At 36.8% G+C, this 21057-nt stretch overlaps 2 protein-coding genes across 3 annotated transcripts in view; one reads left to right on the top strand and one right to left on the bottom strand.

Moving 5' to 3' along the window:
* The window catches only part of LOC128093612 (uncharacterized), an 81910-nt gene extending 63430 nt beyond the window's left edge, over positions 1–18480 (top strand). For both annotated transcript variants that reach the window (XM_052711077.1, XM_052711075.1), the window contains one exon: positions 18299–18480. In XM_052711077.1, coding sequence (XP_052567037.1) covers positions 18299–18366 — 68 coding nt within the window. In that variant the 3' untranslated portion in view covers positions 18367–18480. The remainder of the gene's footprint in view (positions 1–18298) is intronic.
* The window catches only part of LOC128093590 (uncharacterized), a 435512-nt gene that overhangs the window by 359944 nt on the left and 54511 nt on the right, over positions 1–21057 (bottom strand). The gene's annotated exons all lie outside the window — the stretch shown is intronic.

The following is a 21057-nucleotide window of genomic DNA, read 5'->3' as shown; positions in this document are numbered from 1 at the left end:
TTTTTATAAAACTTGAATGAACCTCGGTAATTCTTTCTGTAGCTTGTTGAGGGGACTGTCCCGAGTCAGGGAAAGTGTTTTTCAAAAAAATCTATCGGTAAAAATTGATTTTATCTCATTTTGAAGTTTTTATACTATATATTTAAGCTAAAATCATGAAAAAGTATTAAATAAATTGCTAAAATTATGATGTTTTTTTTTCATTTCATTTCATCAAAACATCAGTTTTGAGTCCCCTAAACATGTCTTCAGTATCCTACATAGTGAAAAAATCTTTATCTTGGTCGTCAGTTTCGATACTAGCTGCAAAATAAGGGTTTTTCCTCATTTTTTGAAATCTTCTGGAAACATCAACTTTATTCGTGTTTATCAAAACTGTTTACCGGTTTTTTTTAGCAAATAACATCCAGAATAAATTAGAAGAACAAATATGCTATTACATCAAATCTCTGAAAAGTTACAACAATTTTAGTGTAGAGAAAGCTGCAAATTTTAAAATTCTGTGATATTTATTCTCTTTTCTTCCTACTACTACTTAAAGTAACTCCAGGGTGACATATCAAAAGTCCTGAGTTGGATTTTAATCTTATTTTATTTGTAGAAAAAAAAAACGTTGAAAAATTATTGAACATCTTCAAAAATTCTGCTCAGCGACTTAAGTGTATTGTCGAATAAAAATGTTGTTTTCACGGTGTTTCAATACAACAATTTCCTACGCAAACGGCATGGCCAAACTCTTAAGTGCTCGGATCGGCTTAAAATTACGGGATTCTCTACCCAAAATAGTTTTACTTTATACATATTTTTGTTAGGTTATTAGGGTGGTTCCTGCCGCGTTAGGGTGGGCCATAAAATTACAATTTTGACGATATTGCAAAAAAAAAAAAACTTATTACCAAAACCATAACTTGACATTGTTTCAACCAATTATAGTAATCCGGTTTGAAAAAAAGTGTTTTTTTATTCTTCTAATTTATTCTGGATGTTATTTGCTAAAAAAAAACTCGTTAAACGGTTTTGATAAACACGAATAAAGTTGATGCTTCCAGAAGAATTTAAAAAAAATGAGGAAAACCTCTATTTTGCAGCTTTTAACGAAACTGATGACCAAGATAAACATTTATCCATGATGTAGGATATTGAAGACATGTTAAGGGTACTCGAAACTGATGTTTTGATGAAATAAAATGAAAAAAAAGTCATAATTTCAGCACTTTATTTAATACTTTTTCATGATTTTAGCTTAAATATATAGGATAAAAACTTCAAAATGAGATAAAATCAATTTTTACGGATAGAATTTTTTGAAAAACACTTTCCCTGACTCGGGACAGTCCCCCCAACAAGCTCCAGAAAGAATTACCGAGGTTCATTCAAGTTTTATAAAAATAACCTTTAGACAAGCCGTGATAATTAAGGATACTTTTTCATAAAATTTCAATCTATCGCTAAAGTGCTGCTTATCTTCGAAATTTTAAAAAAAATATTAAATTAAAATTTTCCGATCGAATAAACGGTTAAATTTAAACCAAAGAGTATCAAAAAATGCTTAAAGACATTATTAAAGATATCCAGAGTCAAAATATTTAAAAGTCTATGAATTCATAGAAATTATTCATTTTTCATGGACAAAAAAATAAATCCACAGTAAGCTTTAAAGTGCCTATTTTATAAAAAAAAAATCGCAAAAATTTACATTATCCAATTTATTGAAAATAGTGTACAAACTATTTAACAAGTATTTCAATGAAAATGATATAACAGCAACATCAAACAAATTTTGTATTTTTCTTATCGTGTAAAGACTAAGAACCATTGGAGATTGATCGCGTCCAAGATTAATCTGGTGCTGCAGATGATTGACGACGTGACGCTCTGGCCGGCAAGTGACTGTAAGTTTCGGTATGATGTAGTATGCAGCAGCCGCCGTTGCGAATGTAGTTGAGTCGACCCTCGGGACGGTCTCAGTTGACACCAGGGCCGTAGCCAGGATTTTTGTTCGGGGGGGGCTTGGGTGCAAAAATTCAAGGAGTATAAAAATCAGCAAATCATTTATACCATCACTTGGTTTGTGGTATAATTATTGAGATGAATTGTAAAATTGTAATGTAATGTATGCAAAAAAGTTTTCAAAGATTTTCATCTTAAGTGTTCAATGTCTTTATTTTCTTTATTCAAACAGCTAGTTTATATTAAAGGAGTAGAGAAGAAAGTGTTTTTTACATTTTCTTGAATTGTTTAATTGTAATCCAATTTCGTGATAAACTGTCGCTAAATTCAAAATATACATAACTTGAATCAAATTGTTGAAAGCAAAAAAATTGTTTAAGAAATATCGATTTATCTAACCTTAATTATCATGTTTTCTGTAATTTTAACTGAGAGAAAAACCCACGAACAAACTGGTAAATTTGAACTATCAAATTTTAAACCGTCTGGATTTACATTTTCAGCTGTGTGATAATTGTGATGGTTTATCTAACATTTTTATTTTTTTCTAGCACAACATAAAACTCATAAGTGGATATTTGTTTTTCTTAAAATTTTATAAACAAACTTAAACAAAGATTTATTTTAATTGTTCTAAGCTATAGAAGCCATTTCATATTTTGCAAAGCTCCTGGTACTCTCGAAAATAAATAATTTTAATGAAATACAAAAAATTATAATCGTTGAAATTCCGGCTTCTGAAGTGTCTCCATGGTTGGATGACCCTATATGCCTATAATGGATATCTTTTAATAAATAGATTTGAAGAAAAAAAAAATCAGTGCTTGTGTTTAATTTTAATGTGTTTAAAAAATTAGTTAAAATGTATTAAATTTTAACGCCAAAATATTCACTGGAAGAGTTGTTAATAATGCATATGTAACCATTTTTAAATGCATATGTAACCGTTAAAAACATTCTCGATTGCATCAAACATTAAAACGATTCATGTTTAACTTTAATATTCCGACTAAACGCCATTTTCAAATTCATTACTCATTGTACTCTGAAAAATTGGTCCAGAATTTGAGCAAAAATAAAATTTTAAAAATTGACAAAAAAAATAAGATCTTAATCACGGCTTGTCTAAAGGTTATTTTTATAAAACTTGAATGAACCTCGGTAATTCTTTCTGTAGCTTGTTGAGGGGACTGTCCCGAGTCAGGGAAAGTGTTTTTCAAAAAAATCTATCGGTAAAAATTGATTTTATCTCATTTTGAAGTTTTTATACTATATATTTAAGCTAAAATCATGAAAAAGTATTAAATAAATTGCTAAAATTATGATGTTTTTTTTTCATTTCATTTCATCAAAACATCAGTTTTGAGTCCCCTAAACATGTCTTCAGTATCCTACATAGTGAAAAAATCTTTATCTTGGTCGTCAGTTTCGATACTAGCTGCAAAATAAGGGTTTTTCCTCATTTTTTGAAATCTTCTGGAAACATCAACTTTATTCGTGTTTATCAAAACTGTTTACCGGTTTTTTTTAGCAAATAACATCCAGAATAAATTAGAAGAACAAATATGCTATTACATCAAATCTCTGAAAAGTTACAACAATTTTAGTGTAGAGAAAGCTGCAAATTTTAAAATTCTGTGATATTTATTCTCTTTTCTTCCTACTACTACTTAAAGTAACTCCAGGGTGACATATCAAAAGTCCTGAGTTGGATTTTAATCTTATTTTATTTGTAGAAAAAAAAAACGTTGAAAAATTATTGAACATCTTCAAAAATTCTGCTCAGCGACTTAAGTGTATTGTCGAATAAAAATGTTGTTTTCACGGTGTTTCAATACAACAATTTCCTACGCAAACGGCATGGCCAAACTCTTAAGTGCTCGGATCGGCTTAAAATTACGGGATTCTCTACCCAAAATAGTTTTACTTTATACATATTTTTGTTAGGTTATTAGGGTGGTTCCTGCCGCGTTAGGGTGGGCCATAAAATTACAATTTTGACGATATTGCAAAAAAAAAAAAAACTTATTACCAAAACCATAACTTGACATTGTTTCAACCAATTATAGTAATCCGGTTTGAAAAAAAGTGTTTTTTTATTCTTCTAATTTATTCTGGATGTTATTTGCTAAAAAAAACTCGTTAAACGGTTTTGATAAACACGAATAAAGTTGATGCTTCCAGAAGAATTTAAAAAAAATGAGGAAAACCTCTATTTTGCAGCTTTTAACGAAACTGATGACCAAGATAAACATTTATCCATGATGTAGGATATTGAAGACATGTTAAGGGTACTCGAAACTGATGTTTTGATGAAATAAAATGAAAAAAAAGTCATAATTTCAGCACTTTATTTAATACTTTTTCATGATTTTAGCTTAAATATATAGGATAAAAACTTCAAAATGAGATAAAATCAATTTTTACGGATAGAATTTTTTGAAAAACACTTTCCCTGACTCGGGACAGTCCCCCCAACAAGCTCCAGAAAGAATTACCGAGGTTCATTCAAGTTTTATAAAAATAACCTTTAGACAAGCCGTGATAATTAAGGATACTTTTTCATAAAATTTCAATCTATCGCTAAAGTGCTGCTTATCTTCGAAATTTTAAAAAAAATATTAAATTAAAATTTTCCGATCGAATAAACGGTTAAATTTAAACCAAAGAGTATCAAAAAATGCTTAAAGACATTATTAAAGATATCCAGAGTCAAAATATTTAAAAGTCTATGAATTCATAGAAATTATTCATTTTTCATGGACAAAAAAATAAATCCACAGTAAGCTTTAAAGTGCCTATTTTATAAAAAAAAAATCGCAAAAATTTACATTATCCAATTTATTGAAAATAGTGTACAAACTATTTAACAAGTATTTCAATGAAAATGATATAACAGCAACATCAAACAAATTTTGTATTTTTCTTATCGTGTAAAGACTAAGAACCATTGGAGATTGATCTATTAGTTCCTGAGACACATCTTCTTGAAAAAAAAAGTACGATAAAAATTGTAAATGCAAACACGATTAACAAATTAAAATCTTCAATTCACTTATTTCTTTATTTTGAAATAACTGTCAAAACAATATTAATTTTTTAAATAAGTTTTGATAACCAATATGATTTTACAAGATAAAAGGGAAAAATAATGAAAATTGACTGTGATGGTTCTAGAAAAGACTCTCTGAATATTTCTAAGCAAAACAAAAAAACACACAAATGAAATCCTTTATTTGGATTTCTGGGATTTAATCAATCATGTTGAATAATTTAGGATTGTAACCATTTACTAAACTCGATGTTTGTTCAAGCAATATCTTGACTCTGGGCACAAAATCCTGCACATTTTATGGTTTAGAAATTTTATATTTACGAAACCTTGCTAAATTAAAAATAAAGAAAACTTTATGTAAGAATTTATAAATCGATTAGTTTTATCCTGTAAATCTTATCTTAGACTGCACTAGAATTCAAAAAGTTAAGATTATAAAAACATAATTTATTGAAATTATTGAAAATTATTTTTTGAATATCTTTATTCAAAAATGATAAAAAATGTTTTTTTTAATTTAATGATTTTTTTAGTTGTAATTATTTTATAATTTTTCAAGTTTTAGTTTTTTTTTTCATTTTTAGAATTTCTGATTTTTTGAAATTATCATGTGTAATTATTATCTTACATTTTTTATGTTTTAAAAGTAAAGAATACTTTATGTAAGAATTCTTAAATCAATTAGATTTTTCCTGTAAATCAAATCTTAGTCTGAATTTAGCTACAAGAGCTATATTTTACATTCAAACGAAAATTTAAAAAAATGTCCTTTAGTACGGAGACTCTTAAAACTCCATACAAAAAAAATCTCAAGAAAAGGTTTACGAAAAGATTTCTCTTAAGCGGTACGCAGCTGAAAAGGAACAGAAACAATAAGCGTCGTTTGATATTTCTTCGGGTGCAATATGTGTTGATGAGATTTTGATTTGTTTATTTGAATTGCCTGATGAAGCTGACTGTCAAAACGCTGAATCTTAAAATGCCGAAAAAAAGGGAAAAGCCATTGCAATAAGCACTTAATTTTCTGGTAAAAATAAATAAATTAGGAATACTAGAATTCAAACATAAAAATATTTAAAGAATCAAAAAATTAAGATTGAAAAAACATAATTTATTGGATTTTGAATAACTTAATTTTAAAATGATATTTTTTTAGTATTAATTATTTTATTAAATTTTTTAGTTCTAGATTTTTTTATTTTTGAAATTTCAGATTTTTTTTTTTGAAATTAATCTGTTGAATTGTTGTCTTAAATTTTAAATGTTTTTATTATTTTTATTTCTGATTTCTGACATTTCTTTGTCTTATACCAAACAATTTGAAATCAAAAATTATGAAAATTTAGAAATTTGAAAATGTAAAATTTTTAAATCTTTAATTAGGCCGTTGCGAATATTATTCTGAAGTTTATGTCACTAAACTCTGACCAAAGTCGAGAGGGTTAAAAATAAGAACTACAAGCTATGGTTTTATTATTTAAAAAGTGTTTCAAAACACACTTTAAATCAGTATAGTTGTTTTGCATCATAAGTTTTCAAAATATCTAGCTGATGGCGAAATGCTTTTTCCGCGGTTCCGCGACATGTTACAAAAATTCTGAATATTTTTAAACGAGCCCAAACATGTAGTATATGATAATCAAAGCAGGAAAAACATTTCAAATTTGTTTTCCGAACCGACCTGGTCGCTGGTCTTAAAAAAACTTGATTAGACTTCCATTTCCAATAAAATTGTGAAGCTATTTTTTAAAAAATATTGTACTTGCTCTCTGTTTTTTTGCCGATTTTGAAAGGGCGGCAACATAAACTTTGGAAAATATTTACAATTGATATTCAGAAATAAAAAATAAAAAAAATAATAAAGACATTTTAAAATTTTCAAAATGCAAATTCTAATCCGTAAAATCGAAAAAATTGAAATTAAATAGTTTAAAAATGAATTATTGATCAGAAATTTTACAATTTGAAAATGATGTTTAATTAATTTAATTTCAGAGTTTTTGAATCCGAGCAAAATTTTTTTAACGTTTTGCAGCAATTCCCCAGGAAAACAGCATGATTCGAAAAAAAATTTTTCTGTGGGATCCTTGGCCGAAATAATTAGCCCCGTATTTTTTTGTTTGGCCATTAGGGTGACCTACGCCGTGTTAAGATAGTCCGAAAAATGGCTATTTTCGTCGATTTTCGCAAAAACCTCTTTTTTCAAAAAATCATATCTCCGCGCCATTTCATCTGATTTTAGCTGTCCTATACGCAAAAGAAAGGTGATTAGTTTGGCTATTTGGTAAAAATAGTAAGAAGTTTCAAAAATCTAGCTTAACATTTGAAAAGGTCGTATGAAAACTTAAAATGCTGTTTTGAAGGTCTCGGGACCAAAGAGCCTATGTCTGAAAATATTTTTATCGGATTCCTCGGAAAATTTCACATAACATATCAAAAAATGGTGAAGTTATGTTTTCGATACTCTGAGATACGATTTTTTGAAAATAAAAACTGGATTTTTCGACGCGCCACGCGCAAAAAATGGGAAAATGAAGAAAAAAAGGAAAAATCGACTTTTTTCACTAAAACTCCGATAACTTTAAAATTTCAGCGATGACCTATACATGTTAGGGTACCAAAATTTTAATTAAAAGACGCAACTTTTGGTACCATTTTTCGAATCATGCTGTTTTCGTGGGGAATTGCTGTTTGAATATTTTTATCATAAAAAAATTAAAAATAGTTTTTTTTTGCAAATCAAGTTTTAGTGACAAAAAGTTAAATTAAAAATCACCAATTTTTTTTTACCGTGTATCATTTTTTTTCAGTGTAGTCCATATCCATACCTACAACTTTGCCGAAGACACCAAATCGATCAAAAAATTCCTTCAAAAGATACAGATTTTTGAATTTTCACATATCATTTTTGTATGGACAGCTGCCAAATTTGTATGGAAAATTATATGGACAAACTAATGATGCAAAATGGCTTCTTTGGGCATACCGAAGGCACCAAAAAAGTTTCAGCCGGATTAAAAAATACAGAAAAAATCGAATGACCGAAATCTCAGAGAATTGCTCATTTTATTTCTTCCCTTAAAAATCGCAGGGTCATGCACAAAGTGAAAATTAGTTGATAATAAGGATTCACTTAGTTGATCTTCTGACTTTTGATATATTAAATAAAAATTGGAGATTGGCCACGGTGGAAACTAAAAAATGTGACCAAAAGAAAGCATTTTGGACGAGTGATTTCGGAAAACCTTGCTTTTAACATATAATTCGGCATCTGCAACCACATTTTAGTTAAATTTGAACAAATCTGGTGTTTTTTAAAGGTCCAATAAACCAAATTTTCAGTTTTTGCTTTTTGGGTGTTTTTAATACCCCTGACTCAAGGCGATTTCAAAAGCACCCAAAAAGCAAAAACTGGAAATTTGGTTTATTGGACCTTTAAAAAAAACACCAGAAATATTTCATGACCACCATTTTGGCCGCCACATGGAATCCAAAAATTCTAAATTATTTTATGGTTCTTCAGGGGTCATACTTAAGCTCTACAATCAAAAATAAGACAACGAGATCTAAGGATTTTTGCTGTCCCTATTCAAACTGTAGTCCCGATTCGCCCCAGATGACGGTAATTATTTCTATGTAGCCCCTTAGAGCAGTCCGCTCGGAAATTGATATTTTCGAAGGTTAATAACTTTTTAGCAAAAAACCCAAAAAAATAAGGTGTCTTCGGGAAAGTTTTTACAAATTTAAAGAAGATTTTAGTTCTGAAAATTGGTAAGAACTGGATAGTTATTGCGCCTTCCATTGGTCAAAAACTGAAACAGTTGCTTTTCTCCATACAATTTGACGATTTTGCTCAAACTTGGTGGTCAGTGGTCAGAAAAAGCTCAAATTTTGGAACTTAGGCTAGTGATGGGTAAACCTTTGATTTCAGGATATAGCCCCAAGTAAGACCAGCTTTGGACGACCCTAACCAATGTAAAGCTAAAACTACAAGATAAATGAGATGATACTGAATGGAACAATGTTCAAATCTGCAGCTCAATTTTTAAATATTGGATCCATAACCAACAAAAACTGAGTCCGGCAATGGACAGGCAAATTACTTGATTTGATTAATCAGTTCTTGATTCTCTATCTTACAAATTATTTCTGGGAAGAGAACACACAATCATTGATTTGAGATTTTTTAAGGTAGTACAATTTAAAAAAAATTGGAAAAATTTCGGGGGGGGCTGCAGCCCGGTAGCCCCCCCCCTGGCTACGGGCCTGGTTGACACCCAGAACCATCGTGACCCGAGATTTCCCAGGATCAGCACGGATCTCGGTTCATCCATCAAAATCTGGTTCGGCAAACGGTGCGTTCGAGTTCGACTTTAAGTTATCCAGAAGTACTTTGCCGAACAGAAGCAAACCTTCCCCTACAGCTGCCTTCGATGGCCCCAGGAAGAATTTCGGCCGAGCAGCAGCAGCAAATCGTTCGCGAGCTGGACGGCCAGTTGCTTAAATGTGGCGGTAAAAAGACTCTAATATAATAATTAAGTTCATGTTTAGTGTTTCAAAGAGAAAAAAAAGCAATAAATCATATCGAGTATAAATATTTCGTTTGTTTATGTTTTACATGACATTTCTAGGTAAAAACCAATTCGATATCTATCCCTGGTTCCAAAAATGGGCTCTGTGTAATATTACACATTTTTTGGTGTACATTCATGGATGTAATTTTAAGCGCTTTTTTTCACAAAGGTGATGTGCATGCTTTTTGATGCGATATTACCATCGGATTTTTTTCTGTGTACAACCTCCCAAATTTTCATCCAGATTCATAATATGGTTCTGGAGTTAGAGCCGTTTGATTGACCTACCATAAGAAAAAAAATCCCTAAAAAAAGGTAAAAGCCCACCTGGTGACCGTCGCCAACATTTTTCGTTTCGGATTTTATTCAAAATTTCTTGCTACATTCATAGTACAGACCATGAGTGAGCATCTGAAACAAATTCGACATCGATCGGCAGTCCCGATCAATTTTTAGAACGATTTACTTTTTGCCTTTCTTACTAAAGAAAGGTATAGGTTTTACTTTAAGCCAGGACGTCATTTCCATCTTCGTAAATATGTCGATTCAGCATGAATTTTAATCGGAAAAATCGCCAAAAAATCACACTGCATCGATTTTCGACGCTTCGTCGCCAAGTCGACAAGTTGTCAAGTTGAGCTTCGAATACTGGCGCGAGAATGCTGGCGCATATATTTGCTGGCTCGACTTATACTCGTTTTGTAGTAGCTTGTCTACCGATGTTTTCTACAACATGTAAGATATCGTAGCTTTTCGGTTTCTTTTGCCCTGTCCGTTTTTACACATCTGTCCAATGTTTATTTAAAAACTTTTGTGACATAGGACATTCATCCGGCTACAATCAATTTGTTTCCCGTGCGCTCCTAAAAACGCCTAAATGTAGACTTCATTTGTCGTAAGTTTATCTAACAGGGTTCATTGGATTCCAATAGGAGCATTCCAAGCTTTCATCGTTTATATCGTTTTCAATGTTTTCAATGCTGGCGACGCCAATGGCTTTCTACCTAAGGTTCTCGCGATTGAGTGTGTAGTGGTGCGGTTGTTGAAAATAGCTATCTCTGAATCTGTCACTTTCTTAGAAGCTTCTTAGGCTAGCTTCCCTACACCGTGCGGCACACGCGGTTCACCGAAGCTAAAAAACCAAAACCGCGGTGTGCATTGTCACTGGCGCATGGGAAGCTTGCTATGATCGCGTTTGTCATAAACGCTTGTTTGATTACAAACGTACAAGCATATTGTACGATAGAATTAATTCTTTTGGTGAAAATTGCGTTTTTTATTTCTTTTGGAAATCATATCATTTATAATACTTTGCTTTCATTATAAGACTTTCTTTTGTGCTGACGTTATAAATAAACAAAGTCGATGTTATGAATTGAAAAAAGTTCTACCATTGTTATATTCTTTAGTAAGAAAGGCTCTATCTCACCCCAGGTGGGATTAAATCGGGTTTTTTTCGTTGTATCAACCGAAATATTTTTGCATGGAGTAAATTATTAGTGGTTTGTAACAAAACATTTCTTAATTAGACATAATTTATGTAAGTGTTGATATATATTTTCTTTAATTATCTAACGATATAGGCTGGGCCGATTTTCTAGCTATATTTTAACTAATGCCTTACTTGAATACAAAAAAATATTCGTACATGTAGTCAATAATTAGCTGTTGTTAGCAATATTTTTATTGAATTTGCAGTAAATTTTATAATAATGCCTCACAAATTAATGCTGAGTTTTTTTTTTATTTTCGCATTTATTCTGCCTAAAAATTTAACGTTTTGTACTCATTGTTTTTTTTTGTTGCATTAAGTTGTTAAATTACTGTTAAAAAGCATCAAAACATTTTTTTTAACTGTTGTTATAAAACATGTGAAATTTGACTAATGTTTAAAAAAATTACATTGCATTAAATCTAAAAAAATAAAAATAAAAAAGCATATTACAAATTTCTCGTGAATTCCTTAAAAATAGAAACCGAGCAAAATTTTCACCAAACTTTAAGCTTATATTTGTATTATGTTGTATAAAATTAAGTGTTGTATTCACTTACCATGACTGTGAAATCATCCGATAAGTCATCATCATCTACAACGGTCTCAGGACACAGAATTTTCACCAAAGTGAACCTTTTGCTGCAAATAGACATTTGGAATTTATTAGTAATTTAATACAAAATTCTTAATTTCGGTTATAAACTGAAAAAAGGAACGTAAATAAATGTAATTATAATGAGGAAAGAAGAAATATCAATAATGCTACTTACCAAGCTTGCATTAATTTAACAATTACTTTTGGCAACACACTTTTACTGCATTTGATTTAATTTATACAACGTACTCCGAATCCTGAAAAAAATATTTTGAGTTTAACTTACCAGTTTATTGAGCAGTCGTATTGCAACAAAACTTTCAAGATAATAATTATCTTCTTTTATATATTTTATATATTTTTATTTTTTCATATTTTACTTCAACTCTATTTTTTTATGTTGTCATGTACGCATTTCTATGTATTTTATAATTGATGATTCTGAAAAAAAATAATGGATCATTAAGATTATATCCGTCGTAAGCGTGAAGCTTTTAAATGATTCAGTTTTCTTATAAGAATCACATTAGATAAATTATTGTGCAAAAATAAACCCATACTTACTTGGATTAACCAGCATTTTGTTAAATTTGTCCGGGATGTTCCATCCGTTAAGAGTTGGCCCGCATCTCCCTTCTACTGCCCTCTCTTTCCATCAAACATTCTTATAACGTGTTCAACTCACTTGCATTAGAGGTCCTCATGGTGAAGGTCGTCCTCTTGCTCTTCATAGTTTATCACCTGCAAAGAAACCATCAACAAACCTACTCACCAATTCCACCTCCCCAGTTGCGACACTTTGATTTGCCACTTCAACATTAGCCAAATAGTGTAATTTTCACCATTCACATCCTCTCACTTCATAATTAACAACACAAACTCAACAAATCGACCGCTCGTTTGGATCCAGACTTCAAATGACAGACGTAAGCAAACCCAAGTTTATCTTTTAAATATTCAACCAATTGTTAATTATATTCAACAAAAAAAATCTTGATTTTTCTAAAACCAAAGCTAACAGCCGAGCACGTTCATTCGAGTTCGGGAAATCTGTTAGCTTTTTGCCTTTAGCATTTTCAACAAACAGGTTATTAAATTAATACTGAATTTTGGTTAATTTAACTGAAAATTGGCAGTGACAAGTACGTTTTTGTTAAAATTTACGAAAGTAAAATCAACAATTTTAATTGTTAAAATTTCTGGGCACAGTCTCTCCGTGCACACCGAATGCGTTTGTCATTGATGAACGGCCTGTGCTTGAAGTTCTTGAAGCTTCTGAAAAATAACAAGATTGAAAAATAAGTATTATTAAAATGAAACTGAATTGAAATTCACCAAAATTCATTAATCTGTCGATTGACTCGTTTTTCAAAGTATTTGGTTATCCCAACTTAGAGATATTTCAACGTTTTTGAAAAAAATATTGGTGGGTATATCCGAGGGGGACGTCACTCCGCGATAACACACTAAAACGCACAAAAACGAGCTCGAAAAGCATCAACGCTACTCATCGTGCCGAGTTTTCACATAACGCCACCCTAAAGCAAGTTATCGCAAGTTAACGCGCGTTAAAGCGAGTTAAAGCGACCTGCGTCTCTGCTCGACTTTTGAACTAGGGAAATCTATCTTGCAACCTTGCCGTCGAGCAGTTTTTGGTCATGTTTGGCAACTCGGTATTTGTTTTGGTTTTTTTTCAAGCAGTTTTGACAGAAAGAAAAAAACAAAGCAAAAATTGCGATTCTATCGAACATTCCGGTGTCAGCGCTAAATCGACATCCTGCTAGGCATTGGCATTTTAGTGCGACTCGCAGCAAAACAGTCCGGCGCGCTGCAGTTGGAGAATCTAAAATATAAGGTTCTTCTGTCGGCCGCTGACGAGAATCTGGAAAAGCTAAGCAGCAACTCATCCGGGAAGAGCCGACGTGGTATGCGGTGTGGAAAAGTAAAAGGTAAGCCTGTTCATCTGAACAAGCATTTCGATCGAAAGTGCATACATTTTTTTTTTTTAAATATTTTTAGACGTTTGTTGTTGTTGGACACTGGGCCAGAACAGAACACTAGATATATTCTCGCTGCATCAGAGAGTGCGTCGGCCGCCAAGGACACACTTAACCAGCTGGGCAGCATTCCGTGGAAGATCAACAGCGAAGTGATGGCGTTGTTCATCAGAGCAGCATGTCCATGCTGGACCTTTTCTGCCCTCCTTGTCGCCAATCGAAGGAACCGTTCCGCGCAGTGAATTGACCGGTTACGATTGGTTCATCCTGATGCGCAAGAAGATGACCCACTGGCGCAAAGCTCACCTGATTTCCCCGCACCTGAACCACTCACTCTCTCCTTAGTTCGGTATGATTTTGTACACATAATTGAATAAAATCCTGTTTTTTTCTGCTGATACTGTTTATTTTACTATAGCTTAGAATTTATTTATGCATTAATACAATAATTAAGAGCGATTTCAATATCAGATCCACATGAAATTTTTAGGGGTTGTTCGGTCATATATAACTAACATCTGGGCTGAATATGAGCACCCACACGTCTTCATCAGCATTTCAGGTTGGACTGGTATATCTTCGTTTTACCCCTTGTCGGCCGCGTCCGGCATGTTAAACAGCGTGGCCGAGTCCTTGACCAAAAAGCTCAAGCGGGATCCACCGCCGCTGTTGGGTGAAACTGCGACGGTCTCCGGAACAATGGGAGCCTGTGCCGTCTGCAGTCGATGCTGTCCTCCAAGCTGGCCGCGTTGCCTGTATGCAGCGTTATTGTTGTCCACAGCCAGTCGCATCAATCATGCCGATGTTCGAACGCTTCGCCCTGATTCTCACCAGCCAGCTCAAGGATCTTAATGGCCACTTCCAGGTTTCCAATCTTCTGCTCTGGTCCTTCAGAGTGTCGCGCGACCTTCGATTCCTCCACCATGAAATCGACGAAAGATCGACCCGTCTCGAATCGCTGGAACAGGAACCCTTCGAAGGAGCAGGAAACGGTTCCGACGGCTAATCTGTCCCCACCGGTTTTGCTTTCCGCAGGTTCATCGTGGTACAGCTCCGTTAGTAGGCTCTTCGCAGCCAACACCGGCCTCGGAACACGCCCGTTTTCATTAATGTTCCGTTCGGAAGTTGCATCAGCACAACGCGGCGAGAATCTTGTTTCCTCCTAGAGCGCCACCGTTTTTTGACCACCATCCGTCCGGTGACGGAGAAAAATCTAGCCAAACAAACTGCTCGACTGATTTGACAACGAGAACTGTCATTTGCTCTTGACAGTTCTCGCTGTCAAAAAAATCGAGCAGTGTGATGCGAGAACGCAAGAAAAGGCAAGCCAAAAAACAAGTTATCGCGGTTAACGCGCGTTAAAGCAAGTTAAAGCGGAAAGGTGAAAGTGAACGCTGCAAAGGTTTGAAAAGGAAGCTTTATCGCTCGGTTAGCGCGGAAGTGACATCCCCCTCGGGTATATCACACTAATTTTTAAAATCATCTTTAACATTTTTGGGTTTCAAGTCATTTTAGCGCAAAATTAATTAACTCGTAAATTTTTTTTTAACAAATTTCCCATAGTTTCAGAGAAAATTGATGAAACCTATCAATATTCAAATAATACCAAAATGTGCCATCCTGACTTAGAAAATTTTCCACAATTTCAAGTCATTTCTGTAGGGGGTATATCAAAATGTTTAAAATAAAGTTTGAAATTTTCGGTTTTGAATGAAAGCATTCGCTTTGAGACATCATTTTAGCGCAAAATTAATTATTTTGTCAAAATTGGTCAAAATTTTCCCATAGTTGCAGAGGAATTTGATAAAGTACTGTAGTACCAAAAGAATACCAAAATCTGGTGTTCGATCATTGACAAATTCTGCAATTTTGCAATATCAAAACAATACCTTAAATTGGTATGATACCACATTTTGCTCTTGCATAATCCTTAAGACAAATTTTAAAGGGTCCAGGAATACCAAAATTTGGTATTGATACCAGAGAAAGGTATTATTACGCATTTCCCTTGTTATTTACCCATGCTCGGGATATGCGAACGCACACACTCACTGGCGAGAACATAATCGAGTTTGAGCATAAGTGGAACTGGTGGACAAGACAAAGAAGGGACTATAACAGCTGGATGAGCTGGTGGCTTGAGTACGCAAAACCGCGCATCAAGACTTTCTTCAAGAGAAAAACCAACGAAGCATTTCGTGCATTCAACGCGGAAAATGAGTACCTGTACGCTCAACTGAGGGAGGCTTATGACTGTTTGTACCTGAACCCGAATGCTCTTGCCGATGTAAACCACATTAAAGGGAGGATGCTGCGACTGCAACGTGACTTCTCTTCGAGCTACCAGCGTCTCAATGATCCTGTCGTTGCCGGGGAGTGGATCTCGTCCTTTCAACTTGGAGCCAGGATGAAACGGAAGAAAAATTCGTTCATCTCTAGAATCACCGACGGAGTCCAGACGCAACCTTTGGATGCAGCAGAAATAGAAGCACACATTCACCAGTTTTTCCAGTCCCTGTACTCTGCTGGAGACGTAGCTGATCCTGACGGTGCAACAACCAACCGGGCTATTCCATCTGACTCGGTGCCGAACGTGCAGGTAATGGAGGAAATAACAACTGAGCAGCTGTACAACATCATCAAAACGAGTGCATCGCGCAAAGCTCAGGGGAACGATGGAATACCCAAAGAGTTTTACGTGCGGACCTTCCACGTAATACACAGACAACTAAATCTTATGATAAATGAAGCGCTGAACGGGAACATCCCTCAGAAGCTGGTTGAAGGTGTTGTAGTATTGTGCCACAAAAAAGGTGGCAACAACACTATCAAATCCTACCGACCTCTCACGATGCTCAATTTTGACTACAATATCCTAAGCCGAATACTCAAATCCCGAATTGAGGAGATCATGGTCCGGCACGACATCCTCACACCCTCTCAAAAGTGCTCAAACGGCAAAAGGAATATATTTGAAGCTCTTCTTGCCGTCAAAGATCGAATTGCCCAGATCAAGCACACACACATACAAGGAACGCTCGTATCATACAGCTGCTGTGTACTATCATGGACCACTCACGCTCTCGTGTGCTAGTAAACGGGCATTTGTCTCCAGAGTTCGAGATACGGCGCTCGGTTCGGCAAGGGGATCCGATGAGCATGCATCTCTTCGTTCTCCATCTGCACCCGCTGCTGGAGAAAATACGCACACTCTGCAACGACCAGCTAGACCTCTCCACCGCATACGCTGACGATATCTGTTATCGTGGTTGATAACACGAAGTTACCAACACTCAAACAACTCTTCTTCGACTTTGGACGGTATTCTGGGGCCGTCCTCAACCTCGAGAAAACAGTTGCAATGAACATTGGAAGAAGCAGCGAAAACCTACCCTGGCCGTCGATGGAAACGCGTGTGAAGATTTTGGGAATCAATTTCTTCAATGACCACAAGCAGATGATACAGTTCAACTGGGACGAAGTGATCCGGAAAACTACGCAGCTAATGTGGATGTATAATGCGCGAAACCTTACGTTGATCCAAAAGGTTACCGTGCTGAACATGTTTGTGACCTCAAAACTGTGGTTCGTGGCATCTGTGTTGAGCATACGCAATCAAGACATAGCAAGAATCACAAGACAACTTGGGTTCTTCCTATGGGGTCGCCAGCTGAGAGTTCCAATGGAGCAAATTTGTCAACCTATTGCAAAGGGAGGGCTGAATCTGCATCTTCCCATGCACAAATGCAGAGCACTACCGGTCAACCGATTCCTGTGTACGATTGCCGAAACGCCCTTCGCCGAGCACCTGTACGGTCAGGTTAACAATGGAGGATCTCTGCCAGCAACATACCCTTGTCTACGGCCGACGTGGACCACTATTCGAGAGCTTCCCCAGCAGCTACGAGACAACCCGTGTTCGAGCAGCATCGAAAGTCATCTTCTGCAAGCTTTGCCAACCCCGAAGGTAGTGGTCAACAACCCCAGAGCATCGTGGAGAAGCGTGTGGCGAAACGTACGAGCAAGGAGTCTCACGTCGTTGGAAAAATCCACGTTCTATCTGCTTGTGAATGGCAAGCTGCCTCACGCGGCCCTGTTGTTCGGGCAACATCGGATCAGTAGTGCTTTTTGCACTCATTGTCCGAACGAAACAGAAGATCTAGAACATAAGCTAAGCAAGTGCCGTAAAATAAGTAATTTGTGGAACCACCTTAAACCAAAATTAGAATCAATTTTGGACCGAAGAGTAGAGTTCAAAAACTTTCAAATCCCTGATTTCAGGGCAATAAGAATGGCAAATGTAGAGAGATGTCTAAAATTGTTTATCAACTACGTAAACTTTATTTTAGATACAAAAAATGATTTTACGACTCAAGCACTTGATTTTTTACTAAATTGTAACTGTCCATAATATGTATCTCTGCAAACTGTAACAAAACTAAATAAATGTGTTAAAAAAAAAGGTTTCAAAAGGTATCGACATAGGCAAACCTTTTAAACCGTTTAAACCAAAAAAAATTGTTTTGAAGTTTTTTAAAGGTTGAAATGTTAATAAGATGACGTGTCCCGGTTCACCCGATTGCAGGGCATTGCATGAATTAGAATATTAATTATATAATTTCTTACTTACAGGATCCTGGCAAAAAGATAAACAAGGCCCACCTGAAAAAGATGAAGACAAAGACATTGAATATAAGTAACGTTTATGACTACTGTGAATATTATTTTTTAACTAAATCACCCTGAGGAGAGATGATCATGATCATACTATTTAAAGAAAAAAAAAACACAATAAATAAATTGATTTATATAAACGTTTCGTCCTTATTTCTTACTTTTAATATCTCCTTCAAATGAACAGTAAAGAAAGAAACAATGATTTATTTAGGAGGTTACATACCGAGGGACCCAAATTAACGTCCTTTTGGCCTAAAATCCCTTATTTCGGGTAAAAAATGCCCTTTTAAGTTTTTGATTTTTGGTGATCCCAAATTAACGGGTAGTGTTTGTGATTGGGCTAGGGCGGAAAGGTTCCGGAATGAAAACACACTCGCGAATTCTTTAAAAACTAGACAAAACTTTATTGCGTCTTTCTCGCACAAACTCGTGGACTGTAATGCTGCTCGTCGTTGTTGCTGCGCGCTGAGCGCGCGCTTTCTCTCTCTCCCTTTCTCGTCGTTTCTGCTCTCCACAACTCTCCGCTAACGGCGCACGTTTCTCGAGGGGTTCGTCGATGCGTTTGGCTGGGCGATCGTAGTAGGCTTGGGGTTGGACACTGCGCAAACTTTTCACTTTCTCTAAAACGTCAACTTCTTCGGTTCAGGACCGAACATACTCCCGCCGGCGAAGTGGCGACTCAAGAATCTCTTCCTCTAGCAAGCGACCGTCCGTTGTGCGGTGGACCACTTCGCTCGATTCTGGCGCTGGTCGAGGTACTCGGTCACTCCAGAAATGGCCAGGCTTTCGTCTGGGGTATCTTCTGCGACAAGTGATGCGACGGTGTGCGGCTGGTTCATCTTGACTCGGCTTGGAACGTAAGCGCGGACCTGCTTATGCATGACTTCTCGTACGATGGATCCTCTGTTGATCGGCCAGAACCGCTGGCGTGTGGCCGTGAGCAACCCGGACGGGCCCGCGTGGAATGCTCGGCTGGGGCTTGTCGCGTTGTAGTGCTTGTGAGGTAAGATCACCGGATGCTTCTTCTCGAACTCTAAACTTGAAATTTGTCTCCCACCAACTCGATTAACGCTGTCCTCGGTGCATGAATTGAGCGAATGAACCTGATTGCAAGGCTCACCTCGCTCCTCTCGGTTGATGTCATTTCCAATTGTTTCGGGCTGCCGAAACCCTCCTGCCGTCAGATGTTCCGACACGACACGGCTGTCCTTGCGGCGAATGTTGTTCTTGATCCGTGCGCTGGTCAGCGCTGCTCGATACGACGACTCGGTGAACGCACCAAATACCACACGCACTTTCGTTCCAGGTTTGTCTTTGTTCTTGTCCACCAGCTCACAGTGACCAAAATCTTCGGTTTCCAGCAGGAACTGACTCTCACCTAACTCAACCACACCCTTGAACGGAAGGCCAACACCGTGACCACCAGTAGCGTCCCGCTTGTGGGAACGCTGGTTGAACTCCTCACTCGATTCCTCTTCGGTCGGAAGGGGAGGGCCGCCAGAGACCTGATCCACCTCCTTGATCTGTTGGACAGCACTGCTGGGACCATCGAGAAAGAGGACGTTGCAGCTCAATGTTTGAACAGCGGGGAAGACTTTCGAGCGAGCCCCCACTATCATCCAGCCAAAGTTTGTCTCCCGCAGCTCCGGAAATCCAACACCAAGTTTGCGTTTGCCATTATTCATAGCACTCCAGAAGTGTTTGGCCCCCAGAAGGATGTCCACCTCCCCAGGGACGTAGAACGAGGGATCCGCCACTTGAATCTCGGAATGAAGTTCCCAGCGGGAAACGTCCTCCAACACGGTTGGTAGATTGCTAGTTACCTTCTCCATGACCAGGCAGTGCACAGTAGCCCGGAAATCACCATAAAGAGAATGCAACGGTACGCTTACCTCGTTAGTGATGTTGCTGCGTTTACCATTTACACCGCCAACTACAGTGTCCACCGATCTTGCAGGTTGATCCAGTTTCGCACCAGCGCGGATGGTGCCAACCTGCGAGGCGCAGTCCAGGAGGGTACGACACTGATGCTTTGCGCCGCTGTTGTCCACCACCTGCGCGATGGCTGTCATCAGGATCACCTGGGAATCGTCTCGAAGCTGGTTGCCCACACACGACATTGCGGACGAGCCACTTGCGGTCTTCTCCACTACTACTGACTCGGGCTCCGGTATCTCGTTCGGCTTCGACTCCTCGGGCTTGGACTGGGCGTGCGACGATCTGGCTTGCTGAGCGTTCTCGGAGTGCAGCAACGTGTGGTGGCGCTTCTCACATTTTCTGCAGGAGTTCTTCGACGTACATTCCCTGGCACTGTGTCCCTTCTGCATGCAGTTGAAGCACAGGCTTTGCGACATTCCCTTCTCGGTCCTCTCGTTGGTGGTTAGCTTGACGAAGTCTGGACAACCGCAGTTGATGTGTTCGCCAGCACAGAACTCACACCGTGCTGAAACTTTCTTTGTTGTCGTGGTCACGTGGGACTTGTACGCGGCGGTCTTTGGTTCTCCGGCAGGCTCTGGTTGTTCACTCTTCGATGATTCACTTGCAGCCCCGCTCTGCTCTAGCACGTTGCACTGTGTCGTGAGGTAGGCGTCGAAGCTGGACACCGGGACCTTCAACGGTTGCTGCTTGTGGACCACTCTCTCTTGATGTGCTTGCGCCAGGGTCACCAGGGCGATCAGCACCAGCGCGTACTGATCCTCGAAAACATTGCAGTC

This window comes from Culex pipiens, chromosome 1, assembly GCF_016801865.2.
Source record: "Culex pipiens pallens isolate TS chromosome 1, TS_CPP_V2, whole genome shotgun sequence".
Classification (NCBI taxonomy): domain Eukaryota; kingdom Metazoa; phylum Arthropoda; class Insecta; order Diptera; family Culicidae; genus Culex; species Culex pipiens.
Note: the sequence above shows the minus strand (reverse complement) of the source record. Positions and strands in the feature narration are given on the sequence as shown.